General features: G+C 41.9%; 2 protein-coding genes across 6 annotated transcripts in view; both read left to right on the top strand.

Moving 5' to 3' along the window:
• Window positions 1–14,359, top strand: part of LOC117328199 (diacylglycerol kinase zeta-like) — a 90,294-nt gene extending 75,935 nt beyond the window's left edge. For all 5 annotated transcript variants that reach the window (XM_033885634.1, XM_033885631.1, XM_033885633.1 and 2 more), the window contains 7 exons: window positions 5,073–5,194; window positions 6,978–7,015; window positions 8,056–8,179; window positions 8,632–8,668; window positions 9,106–9,205; window positions 10,657–10,720; window positions 12,277–14,359. In XM_033885634.1, coding sequence (XP_033741525.1) covers window positions 5,073–5,194; window positions 6,978–7,015; window positions 8,056–8,179; window positions 8,632–8,668; window positions 9,106–9,205; window positions 10,657–10,720; window positions 12,277–12,329 — 538 coding nt within the window. In that variant the 3' untranslated portion in view covers window positions 12,330–14,359. The remainder of the gene's footprint in view (window positions 1–5,072; window positions 5,195–6,977; window positions 7,016–8,055; window positions 8,180–8,631; window positions 8,669–9,105; window positions 9,206–10,656; window positions 10,721–12,276) is intronic.
• Window positions 14,360–23,668: 9,309 nt separating this feature from the next.
• LOC117328200 overlaps window positions 23,669–24,163 on the top strand; it is a 32,659-nt gene continuing 32,164 nt past the window's right edge. The window contains exon 1 of the mRNA XM_033885638.1: window positions 23,669–23,886. Within this exon, the coding sequence (XP_033741529.1) occupies window positions 23,826–23,886 (61 nt within the window). The 5' untranslated portion in view covers window positions 23,669–23,825. The remainder of the gene's footprint in view (window positions 23,887–24,163) is intronic.

Consider the following 24,163-nt stretch of genomic DNA (forward strand, 5'->3'; position numbering starts at 1 on the left):
GTGACCATATATTGATATTTAGCCGACCTGCATTGCCAATCATGTGACTGCATGGTCTGTCATGTGATCATATATTGATATTTAGCCGACCTGCATTGCCAATTATGTGACTGCATGGTCTGTCATGTGATCATATATTGATATATATCTGACCAATCATGTGACTGTGGTCGGTCATGTGACTACTGTCCTTGCCCTGCTACTGCTTGGCTTGCTGATCATGTTGTCAAAGGAAAGTCATATGTCAAAGCAGTCTCCTGTCCTATTAGCTTGACCTTGTTATATTAGCTTGGCCATGTCCTATTCTGGAGGCTGTGATGTAATAGCTTGGCCATATCCTATTCTGTTAGCTGTGTTATAATCTGTCAGCTGTGTATTAAACTATTAGCTGTGTCCTAATCTATTAGCGATGTCCTATTAGCTTTGTTGTGTCCTAATCTATTAGTTGTGTATTAATATATTAGCTTTGTCCTAATCTATTAGCTGTGTCCTAATCTATTAGCTTTGTCCTAATCTATTAGCTTGGTCATGTCTTATTCTATTAGCTGTTATTTTATTTTTTCCATGTACTATACTACTATGTTGTATTAGCTTGGCTGTGTCCTTTTATCTAGGCTTTGTCCTAATCTATTAGCTGTGTTATATTCTTTTAGCAGTGTCCTATTAGTTAAATTCTATTACCAAAAAGTTTGATCTATTCAAATGAGAATCCTCCAGATACGTGTGATTTATCTAAATTAGAATCCTCTCGAATTTTATCTTTCACAAATTTCACATGTAGGTTTCCTTTCAGGGCCTGTTTTTTGTTTGAAATAGCTGTTAACTTTTGGAATTTGTTATCTCTCAGGAAGTACCATATGCTGATCGTTGTTAATGTGCATGTGGAATTTTAGAACTCACAAGAATATCAGGATAGCATTTTATTCAGATAAAGTTCAAATTTATATATGCATGGAAAGACAAGAAAAGTAGAGAACATTTATTAAGAACAAAGTTTACTTGTTCAAGTAATTCTTTATCTTAATTCTTTATCCTGTTAGACTAATAAAACAATATTGGGTACTTCATGATACAAAAAAACTGTGTAAACACAATTTTATATCATTAAAATGTCACCGCGCTAAATCTCCCACTTAGAACAATCCCTTGGTGGGAGATCTTTGTCATGTTAAAACTTTAACATGACAGCCATTTTGTAACATGATTGCGGAATCATGGTTTTCCTGAACAACACCTATTTCAAATTTCTTACGTTCCATCAGTGGGATTCAGCTCTAACTTACCTGAAATAATCCTGAGATAGTCCTGACCAGGTGGCCAACATGACAGCCATCTTGAAAAACACATTTTAAACTTTTTCTCAAGTTTCACTGGTGCCATTGAGCTGGAAATTGGTGAGGATGTTAAGGATGGACAGCCAACAAAGTGTTATCATTTTTCGGCCTCTTAAAAACCTTGGTATTGCAGCCATGGCCAATTGGCATTGCAGCCATGGCGGCCATTTTGTAATATGATTGGTCTCAAATCCAAGATGGCCACCATGGCCAACAGTGCCTGGCACTATACTTGCTACAGAAGTTCATACTGATAGTTTACTCATTCATCCTATCGTACTTGTAATAGTTTACTCATTCATCCGATCGTACTTGTAATAGTTTACTCATTCATCCGATCGTACTTGTAATAGTTTACTCATTCATCCGATCGTACTTGTGATAGTTTACTCATTCTTCCGATCGTACTTGTGATAGTTTACTCATTCATCCGATCGTACTTGTAATAGTTTACTCGTTCATCCGATCGTACTTGTAATAGTTTACTCATTCATCCGATCGTACTTGTGATAGTTTACTCATTCTTCCGATCGTACTTGTAATAGTTTACTCGTTCATCCGATCGTACTTGTGATAGTTTACTCATTCATCCGATCGTACTTGTGATCACAAAGACTGTACCTTTGGCAGTAGAGAAAGTTTCTATTAATTTCAGTGCTTCCTCAAGAGTTATGGCCCCTTTTATGCAATCTTGTATGACCTTGTCTGACCTTGTGTGACCTTGTATGACCTTGATAATCTGTTGATGGTATGTTTAATTTGTGGTGTTGCCTGGATAGTTGATAGGAATGCATGTTTGTTTTGCACATTGTTGTAACTCCACTGTTTTTAGTATCAGTATAAATTAATCACACCCTAACACTTCACAATTCATTCTCCAGTACATTGTAGTTGTGTATGAAGGAAAATCATGTAAGAATTAGAGAAATATGTAACAGTAATATGATTGATGGATATTTCATAAGATAAAGACAGCATAATGACATTTGTCAAATCTGGTCTGTCGTCAGCTCCTACATTTATAAATCTGATCTCAAATTAAGATGTCAATTCACCTGGTCAGAATGTGGCTTCCATTGCCTGTCAATCTCTTCTCTAAATAATGTTTACCATTGAAGAGCACTTCATACAAAGTTTGACACGGAAAATCCTTTGGTGGCAGTGATTCAAACAAATGGAAGGGCTGACCCTTCTAGGGACACAGCCAAACAGTGGTTGTTTGATCATTGTACTTGTCAGTTTACTTTTTAGATGGATATTGACAATACTTGTTAAAAAGCATCCTCAAATCAGACTCCAACATTTTACTGAGTGGAGAGTGGGGCAACAATGGTTCAGGGTAGGGAAGAGGCAACAATGGTTCAGGGTAGGGAAGGGGCAACAATGGTTCAGGGTAGGGAAGGAGCAACAAGGGTTCAGGGTAGGGAAGGAGCAACAAGGGTTCAGGGAAGGGAAGGGGCAACAATGGTTCAGGGTAGGGAAGGGGCAACAATGGTTCAGGGTAGGGAAGGGGCAACAATGGTTCAGGGTAGGGAAGGAAAGGGGCAACAATGGTTCAGGGTAGGGAAGGAAAGGGGCAACAATGGTTCAGGGTAGGGAAGGAAAGGAGCAACAATGGTTCAGGGTAGGGAAGGAAAGGGGCAACAATGGTTCAGGGTAGGGAAGGGAAGGGGCAACAATGGTTCAGGGTAGGGAAGGGGCAACAATGGTTCAGGGTAGGGAAGGAAAGGAGCAACAATGGTTCAGGGTAGGGAAGGAAAGGGGCAACAATGGTTCAGGGTAGGGAAGGAAAGGAGCAACAATGGTTCAGGGTAGGGAAGGAAAGGGGCAACAATGGTTCAGGGTAGGGAAGGAAAGGGGCAACAATGGTTCAGGGTAGGGCAGGAAAGGGGCAACAATGGTTCAGGGAAGGGAAGGAAAGGAGCAACAATGGTTCAGGGTAGGGAAGGAAGGGGGCAACAATGGTTCAGGGTAGGGAAGGAAAGGGGCAACAATGGTTCAGGGAAGGAAAGGGGCAACAATGGTTCGGGTAGGGAAGGGAAGGGGCAACAATGGTTCAGGGTAGGGAAGGAAAGGGGCAACAATGGTTCAGGGTAGGGAAGGGGCAACAATGGTTCAGGGTAGGGAAGGAAAGGGGCAACAAGGGTTTAGGGTAGGGAAGGAAAGGGGCAACAAGGGTTTAGGGTAGGGAAGGAAAGGGGCAACAATGGTTCAGGGTAGGGAAGGAAAGGGGCAACAGTGGTTCAGGGTAGGGAAGGGAAGGGGCAACAATGGTTCAGGGTAGGGAAGGAAAGGGGCAACAAGGGTTTAGGGTAGGGAAGGGAAGGGGCAACAATGGTTCAGGGTAGGGAAGGAAAGGAGCAACAATGGTTTAGGGTAGGGCAGGAAAGGGGCAACAATGGTTCAGGGTAGGGAAGGAAAGGAGCAACAATGGTTCAGGGTAGGGAAGGAAGGGGGCAACAATGGTTCAGGGTAGGGAAGGAAAGGGGCAACAATGGTTCAGGGAAGGAAAGGGGCAACAATGGTTCGGGTAGGGAAGGAGGGCAACAATGGTTCAGGGTAGGGAAGGAAAGGGGCAACAATGGTTCAGGGTAGGGAAGGGGCAACAATGGTTCAGGGTAGGGAAGGAAAGGGGCAACAATGGTTTAGGGTAGGGAAGGAAAGGGGCAACAAGGGTTAGGGTAGGGAAGGAAAGGGGCAACAATGGTTCAGGGTAGGGAAGGAAAGGGGCAACAAGTGGTTCAGGGTAGGGAAGGGAAGGGGCAACAATGGTTCAGGGTAGGGAAGGAAAGGAGCAACAAGGGTTTAGGGTAGGGAAGGAAAGGGGCAACAATGGTTCAGGGTAGGGAAGGAAAGGAGCAACAATGGTTTAGGGTAGGGAAGGGAAAGGGGCAACAATGGTTCAGGGTAGGGAAGGAAAGGAGCAACAATGGTTCAGGGTAGGGAAGGGGCAACAATGGTTCAGGGTAGGGAAGGAAAGGGGCAACAGTGGTTCAGGGTAGGGAAGGAAAGGGGCAACAGTGGTTCAGGGTAGGGAAGGAAAGGGGCAACAATGGTTCAGGGTAGGGAAGGAAAGGGCAACAATGGTTCAGGGTAGGGAAGGGGCAACAATGGTTCAGGGTAGGGAAGGAAAGGGGCAACAATGGTTCAGGGTAGGGAAGGAAAGGGCAACAATGGTTCAGGGTAGGGAAGGGGCAACAATGGTTCAGGGTAGGAAAGGGCAACAATGGTTCAGGGTAGGGAAGGGCAACAATGGTTCAGGGTAGGGAAGGAAGGGCAACAATGGTTCAGGGTAGGAAGGAAGGGCAACAATGGTTCAGGGTAGGAAGGAAAGGAGCAACAATGGTTCAGGGTAGGGAAGGAAGGGAAGCAACAATGGTTCAGGGTAGGGAAGGAAAGGAGCACAATGGTTGGTAGGGAAGGGCAACAATGGTTCAGGGTAGGGAAAAGGGGCAACAATGGTTCAGGGTAGGGAAGGAAAGGGGCAACAATGGTTCAGGGTAGGGAAGGAAAGGGGCAACAATGGTTCAGGGTAGGGAAGGAAAGGAGCAACACGGGTTTAAATGTCTAAACATCATACAAACAAAGTGGGGAAGGGAGCAACAACAGTTAAAACGTTTATATTGTTGAAGTGATTTCTGTGTGAAATGGAAAGTCAATCATTTAAGGATAAGAAATAACACATCTGAGGTGTGTTGAACTCTGTGACATATATAGAACATGTATATCTGTTTACAGCTCAGAGCCTGGTTCACCTGTATCCAAAAGTCCTCAGGCCAAAGATAATTACAACCAATTTCACCAGGTGTCAAATGCTACAGCTGCACCTCGCACCAGGAAACTCTCACCTGTAGACAAAGGTAGGTATCGCCCCTGCTATACCACATCGTACCTCTCGCAAGGAAACTCTCACCTGTAGACAAAGGTAGGTATCGCCCCTGCTATACCACATCGTACCTCGCACCAGGAAACTCTCACCTGTAGACAAAGGTAGGTATCGCCCCTGCTATACCACATCGTACCTCGCACCAGGAAACTCTCACCTGTAGACAAAGGTAGGTATCGCCCCTGCTATACCACATCGTACCTCGCACCAGGAAACTCTAACCTGTAGACAAAGGTAGGTATCGCCCCTGCTATACCACATCGTACCTCGCACCAGGAAACTCTCACCTGTAGACAATGGTAGGTATCGCCCCTGCTATGATAAAGCTACACCTCGCACCAGGAAACTCTCACCTGTAGACAAAGGTAGGTATTGCCCCTGCTATGATAAAGCTGCACCTTGTACCAGGAAATGCTTACCTGTAGACAGAGGTAGGTATCACCCCTGCTTTTGCACTGCTGCACCTTGTACCAGGAAATGCTTACCTGTAGACAAAGGTAGGTATCACCTCTGCCATGTGCATTTTTTGGTGTGTGTGTATGTGGCCATCTCTGTCTTTGCATCAGTCTAGAGGCCTTGTTTAATGATTATTAATTGCTCTGAAATAGAAAGCAAATGTACTGGTTTTAGTTTTAAGTTCATCTGAGACAAAGTCTCAGTTGACCTATTTGCAATTGCCTTTTGTCTGGCTTCGTGAGTCGTCCATTGTAGCAATTTACATTTTCAACTTCTCAAAAACCACTGAACCAAATTCATTGAAATGTGGCAGGAAGCTGCAATGACAAAAGGTCAACCAAAGTTGTAAATCCCATGGTCTCCATCCCCCAGGGGCCTGAGGGGTGGGGCCAAAAAGGGTCAAATTGCCTAAAATTACAAAAATCTTCTTCTCAACTCCCAGATATGATAGAATGAAATACTCCTCATAGATAAAAAGGTCTTAAGGTCCTTTACCTAAATTGTGAATTTCATGACCTTGCGGTCTCGCATTTCACACTGGTAAAGGAATAAAATTTACTAAAGTTTATACATGTATTGGGAAATCACATCTTTGACCATTATTTGTTCCAATTGCCACTAGAAATAATAAATACTTGGTTATAATTATCAGTATTGGATGTCTCTTGAATAGCATTTTCATGATTGCACTTATTGACCCCCAGAGAGTTAGAAGCGAGGCCTCAAAGGGTAAAAAAGACTTCTTCTCACAACCCAAGTAAGGAAGAATCAAATAACTTCATAGATGGAAGAATCAAATAAGGTGCTGTACCAAAATTGTGAATTTCATGACCCTGGGGTCTCACATTTGTCCTTGGGGATGGGGTAAACTTTACTATAGATTATGTAGGGAAATCACATTTTTGACTATCATTTGTTTGATCTCAATTGAAATTTATTCTAATTTGTTTAACATTATCATCATGGGATGACAGCTTGATGGTATGCACATGTTGGTCCTGACTGACCCATAGGGCTTATGGGCAGGCCATAAAGGATCAAATTAACTGAAATATTTCAAAGCTCAGGTGACCAACATGGCTCATGGGCTTCTTGTTAAAAATTGCAATATATTGTTTTTTTAAAACTCTATTATAATACATTGTTTCTAAGATAATTGTAACATTACAGTTCACTTCTTCCTAAGGTATTGGCATTAACTGTAAAAATCACTGCTTTCGATAATACTTCAGTAATTTAGTAAAGTACAAGTAACTCACCTGTACTTGATGTTGTATATAAATTTTGTTATTCTTTCTTAGGTCTGATAGATGCTGCCAAGAGAGGCGACCTTTCTAAGGTAAATAAAGACCTTAGCAGTGAAGTCTTCAGTCTAAATGTTAAAATGTAAATTAATATTTTGAGTTTTAACAACTAAAACCAAATCCAAATAAGTCCAGCATATCATTGCTTTATTTCTGCTCAAGGGTGTGCTCATATAATTTCCTTATTTAGGTTGACGACCTATCCTATAGCAACCTATGGCTTGTCGTCTTCTCTGTTGGCTTGTCGTCTTCTCTGTTGGCCTCTTGTCTTCTCTGTTGGATTGTCGTCATCTATGTTGGTTTGTCGTCTTCTCTGTTGGATTGTCGTCTTCTCTGTTGGCTTGTCGTCTTCTCTGTTGGATTGTCGTCATCTCTGTTGGCTTGTCGTCTTCTCTGTTGGCTTGTCGTCTTCTCTGTTGGCTTGTCGTCTTCTCTGTTGGCTTGTCGTCTTCTCTGTTGGATTGTCGCCATCTCTGTTGGCTTGTCGTCTTCTCTGTTGGATTGTCGTTTCTCTGTTAGTTGTTGCCTCCCTTGTTGGCTTGCCTCTTCTTCTTTTGGCTTGTCTCCTCCCCTTTTGGCTTGTCTCCTTCTCTGTTGCCTAGTCTCCCCCTACTTTGGCTTGTCTTTTCCTCGTTTGGCTTATCGCCTCCTCTGTTGACGTGTCTCTTCCTCTGTTGGCTTGTCTCTTTCCTCTGTTGGCTAGTTTTCTTCCTCTGTTGGCTTGTCACTTTCTCTGTTGGCCTGTCCCCTCCTCTATTGGCTTCTCTTCCTCTTTTGGCTTGTTTTCTTACTCTGTTGGCTTGTCTCTTTCCTCTGTTGGCTTGTTTTCTTCCTCTGTTGGCTTGTCTCTTTCCTCTGTTGGCTTGTCTCTTTCCTCTATTGGCTTGTCTCCTCCTCTTTTGGCTTGTCCCCTCCTCTATTGGCTTGTCTCCTCTTTTGGCTTATCGCCTCCTCTGTGGGCTTGTTACTTCTGTTTGCCTGTCCTTTCCTCTATTGGTTTGTCCTTTCCTCTGTTGGCTTGTCTCTGTCTTTCTTTGACTTATCAAATACATTCTTACTTGACATTTATCTACAGTTGGTGGATCTCTTCTGTAACCATGACGCTAACCTCCTGGCCACTGACCAATATGGTATGACAGCCTTACATCATGCAGCACGGTTTGGGCACAAAGGGATCGTCAAATACCTCATAGACAATGGTAAGTGTTCACATACACTTGAACTATGGTATGGCTTCTAGTCCAAAATACACCCAAACTATGGTATGGCTTCTAGTCCAAAATACACCCAAACAATGGTATGACTTCTAGTCCAAAATACACCCAAACAATGGTATGACTTATAGTCCGAAATACACCCAAACAATGGTATGACTTATAGTCCGAAATACACCCAAATAATGGTATGGCTTCTAGTCCAAAATACACCCAAACAATGGTATCATTTCTAGTCCAAAATACACCCAAACAATGGTAGGATATCCAGTCCAAAATACACCCAAACAATGGTATGACTTCCACCACAATCCACTCCTGAGGTAAAAAGAGATCTCCTCGCTCTAATGAGGTTTTCATGTAGGGAATGATGAGCTGATATATCTTGTGGTACATCGCCCCTTTTGCTGATCAGATATATGTTCTCTGTTTTACAGCACCCCCTGTGATACTAGACATGGTGGACCATGAGAAGTAAGTATGTAGGTAGAGGATTAAAGGGAGATAATCCAAATAAAACATAAGGCAGATATGTTGGGTTCTGGGTGTTAATAGAACTTTTCATACTGTTAGGGCTGACACAGGGGGAACCTTTACTAATATTGAACAATATTTACGAATGAGTTAAATATTTTATTGTCCCCACCATTAAATGGGGGAGACATGTAGTGTTACCAATGTCTATCCCGTCCTGTCCCATCCTGATGTAATGTAACTGGCTAATATCAGGATCTACTGATGTCCTCACCAAACTGTGTTTTAGGGCGTCAAGTGGGAGCTGGGGCATTTATGTATTAGATGTTTTCTAGTTTGACTCACACCATGTTGACATTACGTACCAGATATTGTTAACATGACGACATTGTATTGTAAATTAAGGCATTAATTAATGTCTCTATTCCTAATTGCAGAGGACAGACAGCATTACACAAGGCAGCTTGGTACCAGCGCAGGACAATCTGTTATATGTTGGTGGAGACTGGAGCTTCACTCACTCGTACAGATTATCAGGTACATTTCACCACCCCTATACTTTTCTCTCACTCGTACAGATCATCAGGTACATTTCACCACACCTGTTCTCTTCTCTCACTCGTACAGATCATCAGGTACATTTCATATTTCGATATGGGGTTAACCTTGGTGAGGCGATATTGGGTCAACCTTGGTGAGGCGATATTGGGTTAACCTTGGTGAGGCGATATTGGGTTAACCTTGGTGAGACGATATTGGGTTAACCTTGGTGAGGCGATATTGGGTTAACCTTGGTGAGGCGATATTGGGTTAATCTTGGTGAGGCGATATTGGGTTAACCTTGGTGAGGCGATATTGGGTTAACCTTGGTGAGGCGATATGCCATGTATCAAAAGTGCAAATGTAGGTCACCCTGCATTTTGACCTTGATACTTTCATCAAAGAAAGAAGGTTGTCCATTCTTTGCATATAGTTTCATATTTATATTAAATCTGTTAAAGACATGTGACACAATCTATTTTTAGCACACCATCTGATGTTGGTGGGCTATACAAATGGCCCTATGTCCCTTGTCAGTCCTTCATCCATAAACACTCCTGATTACCACTATTTGTTGAAAAGTACTGGAGGGATATTTCTAAAACTTTGCATGTAGGTTCCCCTTGCTCCATGGTTGTGGCATGCATTCAATCATGAGTTCTATTGGGAAATCAGGCAGCCATCTTGGATTATGACAGTTGAATTATTTTTTATGCCATAGTGCGTCATCCATTGTCAATTCATCGTCCATTGTCATCAACTTTTCCCTTTAAACAACTTCTTCTCAATAACCAAAAGACCCAGATACTTGATAATGGGCCTATAACGTGATGAAGTAAAGGGCTACAAAGTTTGTTCCAGGTCAGAGGGGTCAAATACTCTATAACCAAGAGGTCTAGATACCTGATAAGCCTGTAGCATGCTGGAGTGAAGGGCTATGAAGTTTGTTTAAATTAATGACCTTGATCTTTATTCAAGGTCACAGGGTTCAAATATTCCCATCTTTAAACGACAATTTCTCAATGACTAAGAGACCCAGATACCTGATATCCGGCCAGTTGTATTTTAGAATGAAAGGGTAAAAAATCCATTTAAATAAAAATACCTAGCCTGCTCTGATACTTTACTATAGTGGTTATCAGCTGACAATCTGCATAATTGATCTAGAATACCTTCATAGTCACATCAGAAGCAGATGAGCGATACAGGCCCATTGGGCATCTTATTATTGATATATTTCAGAAAGTTCTTCTTGGATCTTTTCTAAGACTTCATATGTAGTTTCCCATGTTATCAAATGATTAAGAGAAAGAAGGGAAAGAATAGAAAAGGAGGGGAAAGATCAGTCTTGCATTGGACTGACAAAGATTATTCAATGGTGGGCACCATGGTCCCCTTGGAATCTCTTGTTTTAAATTTTTATGAAACATTTTGTTTTGCATTTACAGGGAAATACACCACGAATGCAGGCTTTAAGGGCAGATGACAAAGACCTATCAGTGTACTTAGAAAGTGAGTATGAGGGTGAATAAGTAAAGAGATAGTGTATTGGAGATAGTGAGTATGAGGGTTAATAAGTAAAGAGATAGTGTATTGGAGATAGTGAGTATGGGGGTAAAAAAAGTAAAGAGATAGTGTATTGGGGATAGTGAGTATGGGGGTGAATAAGTAAAGAGATAGTGTATTGGAGATAGTGAGTATGGGGGTGAATAAGTAAAGAGATAGTGTATTGGAGATAGTGAGTATGAGGGTGAATAAGTAAAGAGATAGTGTATTGGAGATAGTGAGTATGAGGGTGAATAAGTAAAGAGATAGTGTATTGGAGATAGTGAGTATGGGGGTGAATAAGTAAAGGGATAGTGTATTGGAGATAGTGAGTATGAGGGTGAATAAGTAAAGAGATAGTGTATTGGAGATAGTGAGTATGAGGGTGAATAAGTAAGAGATAGTGTATTGGAGATAGTGAGTATGGGGGTGAATAAGTAAAGAGATAGTGTATTGGAGATAGTGAGTATGGGGGTGAATAAGTAAAGGGATAGTGTATTGGAGATAGTGAGTATGGGGGTGAATAAGTAAAGGGTTACTCTGTTGGAGATAGTGAGTATGGGGGTGAATAAGTAAAGACATAGTGTATTGGAGATAGTGAGTAGTATGGGGGGGACTAAGTAAAAGGATAGTGTATTGGAGATAGTGAGTAGAGGGTGAAGAAGTTAAGAATAGTGCTTCGAGATAGTGATGTATGGGGGTGAAAAGTGTAAAAGAGATAGTGTATTGGGTAGAAGTGAGTATGGGGGTGAATAAGTAAAGGCTAGTGTATTGGAGATCGTGAGTATGGGTGTGAATAAGAAAGGGATAGTTGTATTGGAGGAGCGTATTGAGTATGAGGGTGAATAAGTAAAGAGTATGTATTGGAGATAGTGAGTATGGGGGGATGAATTAACGTAAAGAGATAGTGATTGGAGATAGGATATGAGGGTGAATAAGTAAAGAGAAGTGTATTGGAGATAGGAGTCTGGGGGGGTTAAATAAGGTAAAGAGATAGTGTCTGGAGAGAAGATAGTGAGTATGAGGGTGAATAAGTAAAGAGATAGTATATTGGAGATAGTGAGTATGAGGGTGAATATGTAAAGAGATAGTGTATTGGAGATAGTGAGTATGGGGGTGAATAAGTAAATGGCTACTGTTTGAAATAGTGAGTATTGGGTGAATGAGTAAAGGGTTAATCTGTTGGAGACCATAAGTATTGGGTATATGAGTAAAGAGCTACTCTGTTGGAAATCATGATGAATGAATAAAGTGTTACTCTGTTGGGGATAGTTAGTATAGGGTATATGAGTCAAGGGCTACTCTGTTGGGGATAGTTAGTATAGGGTATATGAGTAAAGGGCTACTCTGTTGGAAACCATGAGTATTGCATGAATGAGTAAAGGGTTACTTTGTTGGAAACAGAATGAGTATTGGGTGAATGTTCCACGGTACAGAGATACTTCTTTAAAACTTGTTGATTGTCTGTGTGACTGAACTAAGACCATTGATATGTTTTAAATCACGTGAATTTTGTGTTTCAGGCCAGGAGCACTTTCAGCTGGTTGTGTCTGAGGACCAGGAAACAGCTGTATGATTCAGAGTGACTGATCTTTGTGTTGATCGCTCAAACTCCAGACACAACTCTATGTGATAATGAACAAATCCTTTAGTTTTGTTTTTCGATATGAAGAAAGTATATATTTGATGTCCTGCACTAGTTTTCTATCTGTGGTGAAGAATTATAATGTTGGCTTGGCAAGACAAGTGTCATATTATTGGACTTTTTGGCTTAAAAATAGAACTTGTATTGTGATATCTGGGTAAGGCAAGGGTTGGAATATCATGTTAGACAAGGGTCAAACTGTGAAAGCAGACAAATGACATTGTCTTGTAAAATCAGACAAATGTCACATTGTCATATAATGTCAGACAATTGTCAAATTATCTTCTCTGACAAGTGTCACATTGCCTTGAAATGTCAGACATGTATGACATTGTGGTGTCAGTGATATGTCATGCAAGTGTCACAGTATAATGTTACAAGTGTCACGGTATAATGTTACAAGTGTCACGGTATAATGTTACAAGTGTCACAGTCTAATATTACAAGTGTCACAGTATAATGTTACAAGTGTCACGGTATAATGTTACAAGTGTCACGGTATAATGTTACAAGTGTCACGGTATAATGTTACAAGTGTCACAGTATAATGTTACAAGTGTCACGGTATAATGTTACAAGTGTCACGGTATAATGTTACAAGTGTCACAGTATAATGTTACAAGTGTCACAGTCTAATGTTACAAGTGTCACAGTCTAATATTACAAGAGTCACAGTATAATGTTACAAGTGTCACAGTCTAATGTTACAAGTGTCACGGTATAATGTTACAAGTGTCACGGTCTAATGTTACAAGTGTCACAGTCTAATGTTACAAGTGTCACAGTATAATGTTACAAGTGTCACAGTCTAATATTACAAGTGTCACAGTATAATGTTACAAGTGTCACAGTCTAATGTTACAAGTGTCACGGTATAATGTTACAAGTGTCACGGTATAATGTTACAAGTGTCACGGTATAATGTTACAAGTGTCATGGTATAATGTTACAAGTGTCACGGTATAATGTTACAAGTGTCACGGTATAATATAACAAGTGTCACGGTATAATGTTACAAGTGTCACGGTATAATATTACAAGTGTCACAGTATAATGTTACAAGTGTCACGGTATAATGTTACAAGTGTCACGGTATAATATAACAAGTGTCATGGTATAATGTTACAAGTGTCACGGTATAATGTTACAAGTGTCACGGTATAATGTTACAAGTGTCACGGTATAATGTTACAAGTGTCACGGTATAATATAACAAGTGTCATGGTATAATGTTACAAGTGTCACGGTATAATGTTACAAGTGTCACGGTATAATGTTACAAGTGTCACGGTATAATGTTACAAGTGTCACAGTATAATATTACAAGTGTCACGGTATAATGTTACAAGTGTCACAGTCTAATATTACAAGTGTCACGGTATAATGTTACAAGTGTCACAGTCTAATATTACAAGTGTCACAGTCTAATATTACAAGTGTCACAGTCTAATATTACAAGTGTCACGGTATAATGTTACAAGTGTCACGGTATAATATTACAAGTGTCACGGTATAATGTTACAAGTGTCACGGTATAATGTTACAAGTGTCACGGTATAATGTTACAAGTGTCACAGTTTAATGTTACATAAGTGTCACAGTGTGATTTAAACTGTCACAATGTCTTTTGTGACGTCTCTGTCATTAGAATCATAGTAATTTAAAATTGAGACATCTTTCATAGAATTGTGATGCCTGCATGAGATCCTTCTTTGCAATGTTTCCAGCAAATGTCACACTGTTGTGATGTCCCAGCTTAACGTCTAAACAAGACCTATGTAGTAGTATTGTGATATCTCGACAAATGTGTGACCTTGATTTGCACTTCCTATGCACTCTGTCAAATGCCAAATTGAGTGGCCAGGATCCTCAATGTTACGCAATAGTTGGACGCTTATCTTACCTTGGAATGATGTGGATCATCGGCAATTTAACATTAAAATACAACTGAATTCCACAAAGTTGTCTTGTGTCTTTTACGTGTGTGCTAGTCAGTATGAATAATGACAACCAAGAACGTTGGTCCTTGGTCAATCATCTGCCGGCAAGTAGTGAGATTTAATGACGGGCAGAAACCAGCCCAAACTACCAGACTAGAGTGGTCTTTCAGAGCAAATCTCCAGTACTCAAATACACAAGTTAATATGACCAATACACTCACTTCCACATAGTGGTAGATTAGGCAGTCATACAGTGTACCGTAATGTCCTCTGTAAAAATGGTTTTATAATTCAAAATCTGCAGATAGCTCACTCTATTAGTTGACCTGTATCGCATTGGGCCAAATAGGAAAAAATATATCAATTACACATGTACTTTAAAATCCGTCTTCTTCTGTGGGAATGAAAGGATTTAGTCTGAAGCATTTTAAGGTGAAGGAGAACCAATGTTGTATAAAAAATGGGGCCTGGCCCTGCAGGGATGGAACCTAATAAAGGAAATAATGCACATTAAAAAAAATCCTTGTTCTGTAGGAATGTAAACTGTAAACTCAAATATTTACTGCCATATCCAGGTGAGTGATACAGGCCTCTTGTTTCAGATTGTATAGCCTGCTGACAGTACACAGGAAACACTTGAGGACACTGTGCCATCTTTCCTTACCTTCAATACACATCAGCAGGCTGTCCTATCTCCCTACTTTAGATACACACAGACTGACACTATGTGTCCTATCTCCCTACCTTAGATACACACAGACTGACACTATGTGTCCTATCTCCCTACCTTAGATACACACAAGCTGACACTATGTGTCCTATTTCCCTACCTTAGATACAAACAAGCTGACACTACGTGTCCTATCTCCCTACCTTGACGCCACTGCCTACAACCTTAACACCACTGCCTACAAACCTTGACACCACTGCCTAGGAACCATGACACCACTGCCTACAAACCTGACACCACGTCCTACAAACCTTGATACCACTGCCTACAAACCTTGAGACCACTGTCTACAAACCTTGATACCACTGTCTACAAACCATGACACCACTGCCTACAAACCTTGACACCACTGTCAACAAACCTTGACACCACTGCCTACAAACCTTGACACCACTGTCTACAAACCTTGACACCACTGTCTACAAACCTTGACACCACTGTCTACAAACCTTGACACCACTGTCTACAAACCATGACACCACTGTCTACAAACCATGACATCACTGTCTACAAACCTTGACACCACTGTCTACAAACCTTGACACTACTGTCCACTGTCTACAAACCTTGACACCACTGTCTACAAACCTTGACAAAACTGCCTATAAACCTTGACATCACTGCCTAGGAACCTTGACACCACTGTCTACAAACCTTGACACCACTGTCTACAAACCTTGACACCACTGTCTATAAACCTTGACACCACTGCCTACAAACCTTGACACCACTGCCTACAAACCTTGAGACCACTGTCTACAAACCTTGAGACCACTGTCTACAAACCTTGACACCACTGTCTACAAACCTTGACACCACTGTCATACAACCTTGACACCACTGCCTACAAACCTTGACACCACTGTCTACAAACCTTGACACCACTGTCTACAAACCTTGACACCACTGTCTACAAACCTTGACACCACTGTCTACAAACCATGACACCACTGTCTACAAACCTTGACATCCACTGTCTACAAACCTTGACACCACTGTCTACAAACCTTGACATCCACTGTCTACAAACCTTGACACCACTGTCTACAAACCTTGACACCACTGCCTACAAACCTTGACACCACTGTCTACAAACCTTGACACCACTGTCTACAAACCTTGACACCACTGTCTACAAACCTTGACACCACTGTCTACAAACCTTGACACCACTGTCTACAACCATGACACCACTGTCTACAAACCTTGACACCACTGTCTACAAACCTTGACACCACTGTCTACAAACCTTGACACCACTGCCTACAACCTTGACACCACTGTCTACAAACCTTGACACCACTGTCTACAAACCTTGACACCACTGTCTACAAACCTTGACACCACTGTCTACAAACCTTGACACCACTGTCTACAAACCTTGACACCACTGTCTACAAACCTTGACACCACTGTCTACAAACCTTGACACCACTGTCTACAAACCTTGACACCACTGTCTACAAACCTTGACACCACTGTCTACAAACCTTGACACCACTGCCTACAAACCTTGACACCACTGTCTACAAACCTTGACACCACTGTCTACAAACCTTGACACCACTGTCTACAAACCTTGACACCACTGTCTACAAACCTTGACACCACTGTCTACAAACCTTGACACCACTGTCTACAAACCTTGACACCACTGTCTACAAACCTTGACACCACTGTCTACAAACCTTGACACCACTGTCTACAAACCTTGACACCACTGTCTACAAACCTTGACACCACTGTCTACAAACCTTGACACCACTGTCTACAAACCTTGACACCACTGTCTACAAACCTTGACACCACTGTCTACAAACCTTGACACCACTGTCTACAAACCATGACACCACTGTCTACAAACCTTGACACCACTGTCTACAAACCTTGACACCACTGTCTACAAACCTTGACATCACTGTCTACAAACCTTGACACCACTGCCTACAAACCTTGACACCACTGCCTACAAACCTTGACACCACTGTCTACAAACCTTGTAAACGCTGCCTGTCAACGGTGTCAAAGGAAACGCAGATCAAGATTTGACATTAATTTTTCATATTGACACACGAATGATGATTAATATTTCATTTTGAAAACGAATCTAACAGAAATAATTCCCTATCTGATGTTTTGATAGCCTTGTCATCCATTGATTGTTTGGATGGTAACATGTCGCTGATCGCCAGATATTGGAGAAGTAGAATCTGATAGTCTCTTATCGGTAAAATGTCAGATACATTTGGTAAGAAGATAGACTGCTTAAACTATCACGATATATAAAAACAGAGTTTGTGTGTTGTTGGTAATGTCAATGTCTGGGTATAAATGTGAGGAATGTCAATGTCTGTGTATAAATGTGACGAATGTCAATATACATGTATGTGTGTAAATGTGACGAATGTCAATATATGTGTGTAAATGTGACGAATGTCAATATATGTGTATAAATGTGACGAATGTCAATATATGTGTATAAATGTGACGAATGTCAATATATGTGTGTAAATGTGACGAATGTCAATATATGTGTGTAAATGTGACGAATGTCAATATATGTGTATAAATGTGACGAATGTCAATATATGTGTGTAAATGTGACGAATGTCAATATATGTGTGTAAATGTGACGAATGTCAATATATGTGTATAAATGTGACGAATGTCAATATATGTGTGTAAATGTGACGAATGTCAATATATGTGTGTAAATGTGACGAATGTCAATATATGTGTGTAAATGTGACGAATGTCAATATATGTGTATAAATGTGACGAATGTCAATATATGTGTGTAAATGTGAGGAATGTCAATATATGTTTGTAAATGTGACGAATGTCAGTATATGTGTGTAAATGTGACGAATGTCAATATATGTGTGTAAATGTGAGGAATGTCAATATATGTGTGTAAATGTGACGAATGTCAATATATGTGTGTAAATGTGACGAATGTCAATATATTTGTGTAAATGTGACGAATGTCAGTATATGTGTGTAAATGTGAGGAATGCTAATGGCTGTGTGTGAATTCCAGAATCCCAGGGGATGTGGAAAGACCCAGGGATTGTTTTTAAAACACGATTGGGTTTAAAGAAACTATGTCCCCTTGAGCCTATTTTATCTGGATTGAGTGTATCTCTTGATAACCAGCAATGCTATCTTTGGTTATGGGGTTCAGGATCTCAACAGTTTAAAATATATCGCAAAGGAACTAGTTATGTGTATTTAAGGGCGTGGAAATACCCCAGGACCTATTGTTACAATAGGACTGTGTTTATCGTTTTAGGCCCAGCAATGCTAAATATGGTTACAGGGTGGGGATATAAATGGATTCAAAGATATAACTAAGTCCCTAGGGATGAGGAAATATCCGATGACCTACTCGTGTAACAAGATTGTGTCTATCCTTGGTGCCCAGAAATGCTATATATGATTATGGGGTGGATATCTCAACTTCTTCAAACATTTAACCAAGAAACTAAGTTCCTTTGTGTGGGGAAATACCATTGGGCCTACATTTACAACTGAATTGTGTCCCTTGATACCAAACAATGCTACATATGGTTATAGGGTGGGGATCTGAATGGTTTCAAATATATAACAATGGAACTAAGTATTCAGGAATGGGGAAAGATTCCACGGCCTAACCAGGTTTATATGTATCTCTTGATGTCCAACAACGCTTTATACAGCCTGGTATCGGAATCTCAACCCGTTTCAAAGATATAACAATGGAACTAAGTATTCAGGGGTGGGGAAAGATCCCACGGCCTATTTTTACAACAAGGTTTATATTTATCTCTTGAAGTTAAGCAATGCTCTATATGGTTATTGGGTGGGGATCTCAACATTTCTAAACATATAATCAAGAAACTTAGTCCCTTGGGGTGGGAAAATACCCAAGGGCCTATTTTTACAACATGAACACGTTTATCATTTGATGCCCAACAAAAGTATACATGGTTATGGGGTGGTGATATCAACGGTCTCAAAACTATAACTGATAAACTAAGTTCCTGGGAACCCGGGGCCCATCTTTACAACAGGACGGTGTTTATCTCTTGATTCCCAGCAGTGCTATACATTGGTATGAGGTCAGCCAAAAGGCTCCTTTTGGCCCCGCCCCGCAGCCCCTTGGAGGTCAGCCCCACAATTTGTAGCTATTTAGATCCCCATCACCTATGGATGTGACCGGTAAAATATGAGCGATATCCGTCGCTTAGTTCCAGAGAAGAAGTCGTTTATAGCAGTATAGCCAAATTGCACCCTTTTGGACCCACCCCTCAGCCCGCTGGGAGGAGGCCAGCCTCTCCATTTGTAGCATTTTAAGTCCCCATCACCTAGGGATGCTACCAGTCAAATATGAGGGGTATAAATTGCCTTTTTCCAGATAAGGACTCGTTTATAGCAATATTGCCAAACTGCTTCTTTAGGTCCTGCCTGTTAGGCCCCTGGGGGGAACAGCCCCACCATTTGTAGTTTTTTAAATCCCAACCACTTACAGATATTTTCAGTTAATTGGGTTGAGTTCCAATCAGTAATGAAGACAGATCCCACAGCTATAAAGTCTGACTTCATAAAATACGCGTACTGTAATGATTGCTATTTCAGGACTCTTATCGACACAATCTCTACCAGTAAATCGAACAGTCGTTTTCTCCATATTACAAAGCTAACATTGGAACAGTTCATCAATATTTCAAATGTAAACTTGTTTGTTTTGGCACAAATAAACAGTATACAAAATAAATGTGCATGACGATCTATTGAATCGGCACGTGACGACCTGTTTTGTATGGATTTGTACGATTGGGTGGAGGGCTAATAACGGAACGTTATGACATGTTTGTGTACAGATGGTTGGTTATCTAAAGGTTGCGAGGTTAGACGAACTGTTTTTGTACAATTAGTTGGTGGTCAAAGATTTGGGATAGGACAAACTGTTTTTGTACGATTGGTTGGTGGTCAAACATTTGGGATAGGACAAACTGTTTTTGTACGATTGGTTGGTGGTCTAAGATTGGGGATAAGACAAACTGTTTTTGTACAGTTGGTCGATGGTCTAAGAGTTCGGATATAACGAACTGTTTTTGTGCGGATAGTCGGGGGTCATAGTGTCGGGATCAATAAAGAATAACCAGTAGAGGGAGTGTTTAATAAGAATATTTTGTTTGTAATAAAGGGCGTGTTCAACAAGAATATTTTGTTTGTAATAAAGGGCGTGTTCAACAAGAATATTTTGTTTGTAATAGAGGGCGTGTTCAATAAGAATATTCGTTTGTAATAGAGGGCGTGTTCAACAAGAATATTTGTTTGTAATAAAGGTCGTGTTCATTAAGAATATTTGTTTGTAATAGAGAGTGTGTTCAATAAGAATATTTGCTTTTCCAGTATGATTCGCCGCCCATCCTAACGTTAACATGTTTTTCGGGGTAAAACCTTGTCCACGATGGCCACTGATGGCCCTGATATTGGTGTTTGGATCTGTCCTCCATGACAGTAAATGACAGTTCACCATGTTTTGTCGAGTATGTACTGTTCTGTATCGATTGCTAGGTAAAAGCCATACACTGCCGTGGAGATAACACCAATAGTACACACAGGGCCCTGGTTTTATAGGTCTCTCAGGAATTAGGAGTTTGATGTATTATTAAAACACGTTACCATATAGTGTAATGTTTCCATATGATTGAAATCACACCCTGGAAGACTATTCTGACAAACGGGCCATCACATGTGAGTACACAGGTCTGTGACAGATAGATATTCAGGCAATCCATGTCGTATGAGGACCGAACTGTGATAGGCGGATCTTCGGAGCTGAATTGTGACTGACGGACCATCTCATATGAGGGCCGAACTGTGATAGGCGGATCTTCGGAGCTGAACTGTGACAGACGGACCATCTCGTATGAGGGCCGAACTGTGATAGGTGGATCTTCGGAGCTGAACTGTGACAGACGGACCATCTCGTATGAGGGCCGAACTGTGATAGACGGATCTTCGGAGCTGAACTGTGACAGACGGACCATCTCGTATGAGGGCCGAACTGTGATAGGCGGATCTGCGGAGCACTGTGACAGACGGACCATCTCGTGTGAGGGCCGAACTGTGACAGACGGACCATCTCGTGTGAGGGCCGAACTGTGACAGACGGACCATATCGTGTGAGGGCCGAACTGTGACAGACGGACCATCTCGTGTGAGGGCCGAACTGTGACAGACGGACCATCTCGTGTGAGGGCCGAACTGTGACAGACGGACCATCTCGTGTGAGGGCCGAACTGTGACAGACGGACCATATCGTGTGAGGGCCGAACTGTGACAGACGGACCATCTCGTATGAGGGCCGAACTGTGACAGACGGACCATCTCGTGTGAGGGCCGAACTGTGACAGACGGACCATCTCGTGTGAGGGCCGAACTGTGACAGACGTACCATATCGTGTGAGGGCCGAACTGTGACAGACGGACCATCTCGTATGAGGGCCGAACTGTGACAGACGGACCATCTCGTATGAGGGCCGAACTGTGACAGACGGACGATCTCATATGAAACCCAGCAGATTTGACCACAGCCAGCATGGTTACCACACTGTTGTATCAACTTTGAATTGCGTACCTCTGCCTACCGGTGGTGTTACCGACCACTACTTGTAAAACAGCTAGTAAGATATAACATAATCAAATCCTCCTAGATTTTAGTTGTGTGTGATCAATTGTGACATCCGATATTGCATCCTAATTATTCATTATCAACATTACAATACGACATTATTGTGCGGAAAACTGATCTGATTGTTGGTCGTCGATAGAACTGTTTCCGCATGGCGACAGTTAGTATATAGACTCTCGTAACCTTCAATACCATTATCAATCGTCGAAACTACTGCATTGTGTCACTAAACACGGTAATGGAAGACTCATTTCATATTTATTTGAATCATATCAGAATGCAAATAAACCTCAGACGGGGCCTGAAAATGCATGAATGCGGATGTTATGAATTGATCTTACAGCGTTAATGAGTCGATATCGTAAATAATTGAGTGTATTGCTATAAATCGTGTTTCGACTATTTATCATCATCTACTACAAAACCTAACCCGGGTTATACTGATTGGTGTGTTCAGTGAGGCAGGCAAGAACCTGTGGACTTGTTAACGGCACAGACTGGCACTGGTTACAGTTTTGTTCCCACCTCCGAAGATTGCTATGTTCGATCTCATTGCCTCTCTGGCCCTGCATGTTACATAACAAGTCAACTACGTGAGGTCAACAAGCATCGCCACTCCGACACATCAGTCGACACGCACCACCGATCCGACACGTCAGGTCGATACGCGTCGCCGATCCGACACGTCAGGTCGACACGCATTGCCACTCCGACACATCAGTCGACACGCATCACCGATCCGACACGTCAGGGAAACACGAATCACCACTCCGACACGTCAGGTCGACACGAATTGCCACTCCGACACGTCAGGTCGACACGCATCGCCGATCCGACACGTCAGGTAAACACGAATCGCCACTCCGACACGTCAGGTCGACACGAATTGCCACTCAGACACGTCAGGTCGACACGCATCGCCACTCCGATAAGAGGTGAGGTCGATACAGGTCTATAACTCGACACGTGGTTTCACTATACGTTGTCACTTTACGGTGCTGACCTAATATATGAGATCTTCATGCATAGCTACTTCAACACATGATGTCATCATCCATTCAGACAACAGATGTCCCCATATACCGCCATCCTGACAAGGTCTACAAATAGTGGAAGTCTGCGACTCTGGTAATGTTTTGACGTCACAGAATTAAGTAGTTTCATTACGGTATTCCATCACCTAGTTCCTGCTTTGCTTTATCGTGATTTGTTAACATATATGTCGCCAATCCGAAGGTAACCACACAACGGCATCCAAAGGTTACCACATACCAACGTCCGACAGGCTACCACAAAACGACACCCAAAGGTTACCACATACTAACGTCCGACAGGCTACCACATAACGGCACCCCAAGGTTACCACATACTAACGTCCGACAGGTTACCACATAACGGCACCCCAAGGTTACCACGTACCGACGTCCGACAGGCTACCACATACCAACGTCCGACAGACTACCACATACTAACGTCCGACAGGCTACCACATAACGGCACACCAAGGTTACCACATACCAACGTCCGACAGGTTACCACATAACGGCACCCCAAGGTTACCACGTACCGACGTCCGACAGGTTACCACATAACGGCACCCCAAAGGTTACCACATACCAACGTCCGACAGGTTACCAAATAACGGCACCCCAAGATTACCACGTACCGACGTCCGACAGGTTACCACATAACGGCACCCCAAGGTTACCACATACTAACGTCCGACAGGTTACCACACTACGGCACCCCAAGGTTACCACATTCCAACGTCCGACAGGCTACCACATAACGGCACACCAAGGTTACCACATACCGAAGTCCGAAAGTTACCACATAACGGCACCCCAAGGTTACCACATTCCATCGTCCGACAGGTTACCACATAACGGCATCCCAAGATTACCACATACCGAAGTCCGAAAGTTACCACATAACGGCACCCCAAGGTTACCACATTCCAACGTCCGACAGGTTACCACATAACGGCACCCCAAGATTACCACGTACCGACGTCCGACAGGTTACCACATAACGGCACCCCAAGGTTACCACATACCAACGTCCGAAAGGTTGTCATGAAGGATTCATTGACATGTATGCCATTTTTACTCCTGCTTCTTGCAAGAATCTCCTCAGGTAAGCGAAAATCTTTCCATTTAGAGATAGATCAGTCACGTGCAACATAATTCTTTACTTAGGCAGTAACATAGCGCTATATTGAGTCAGACACGTGTAACGTAGTGCTATATTGAGTCAGATACGTGTAACGTAGTGCTATATTGAGTCAGACACGTGTAACGTAGTGCTATTTTGAGTCAGACACGTGTAACGTAGTGCTATGTTGAGTCAGACACGTGTAACATAGTGCTTTATTGAGTCAGACACGTGTAACATAGTGCTATATTGAGTCAGA

This window comes from Pecten maximus, chromosome 5 (assembly GCF_902652985.1).
Source record: "Pecten maximus chromosome 5, xPecMax1.1, whole genome shotgun sequence".
NCBI lineage: Eukaryota > Metazoa > Mollusca > Bivalvia > Pectinida > Pectinidae > Pecten > Pecten maximus.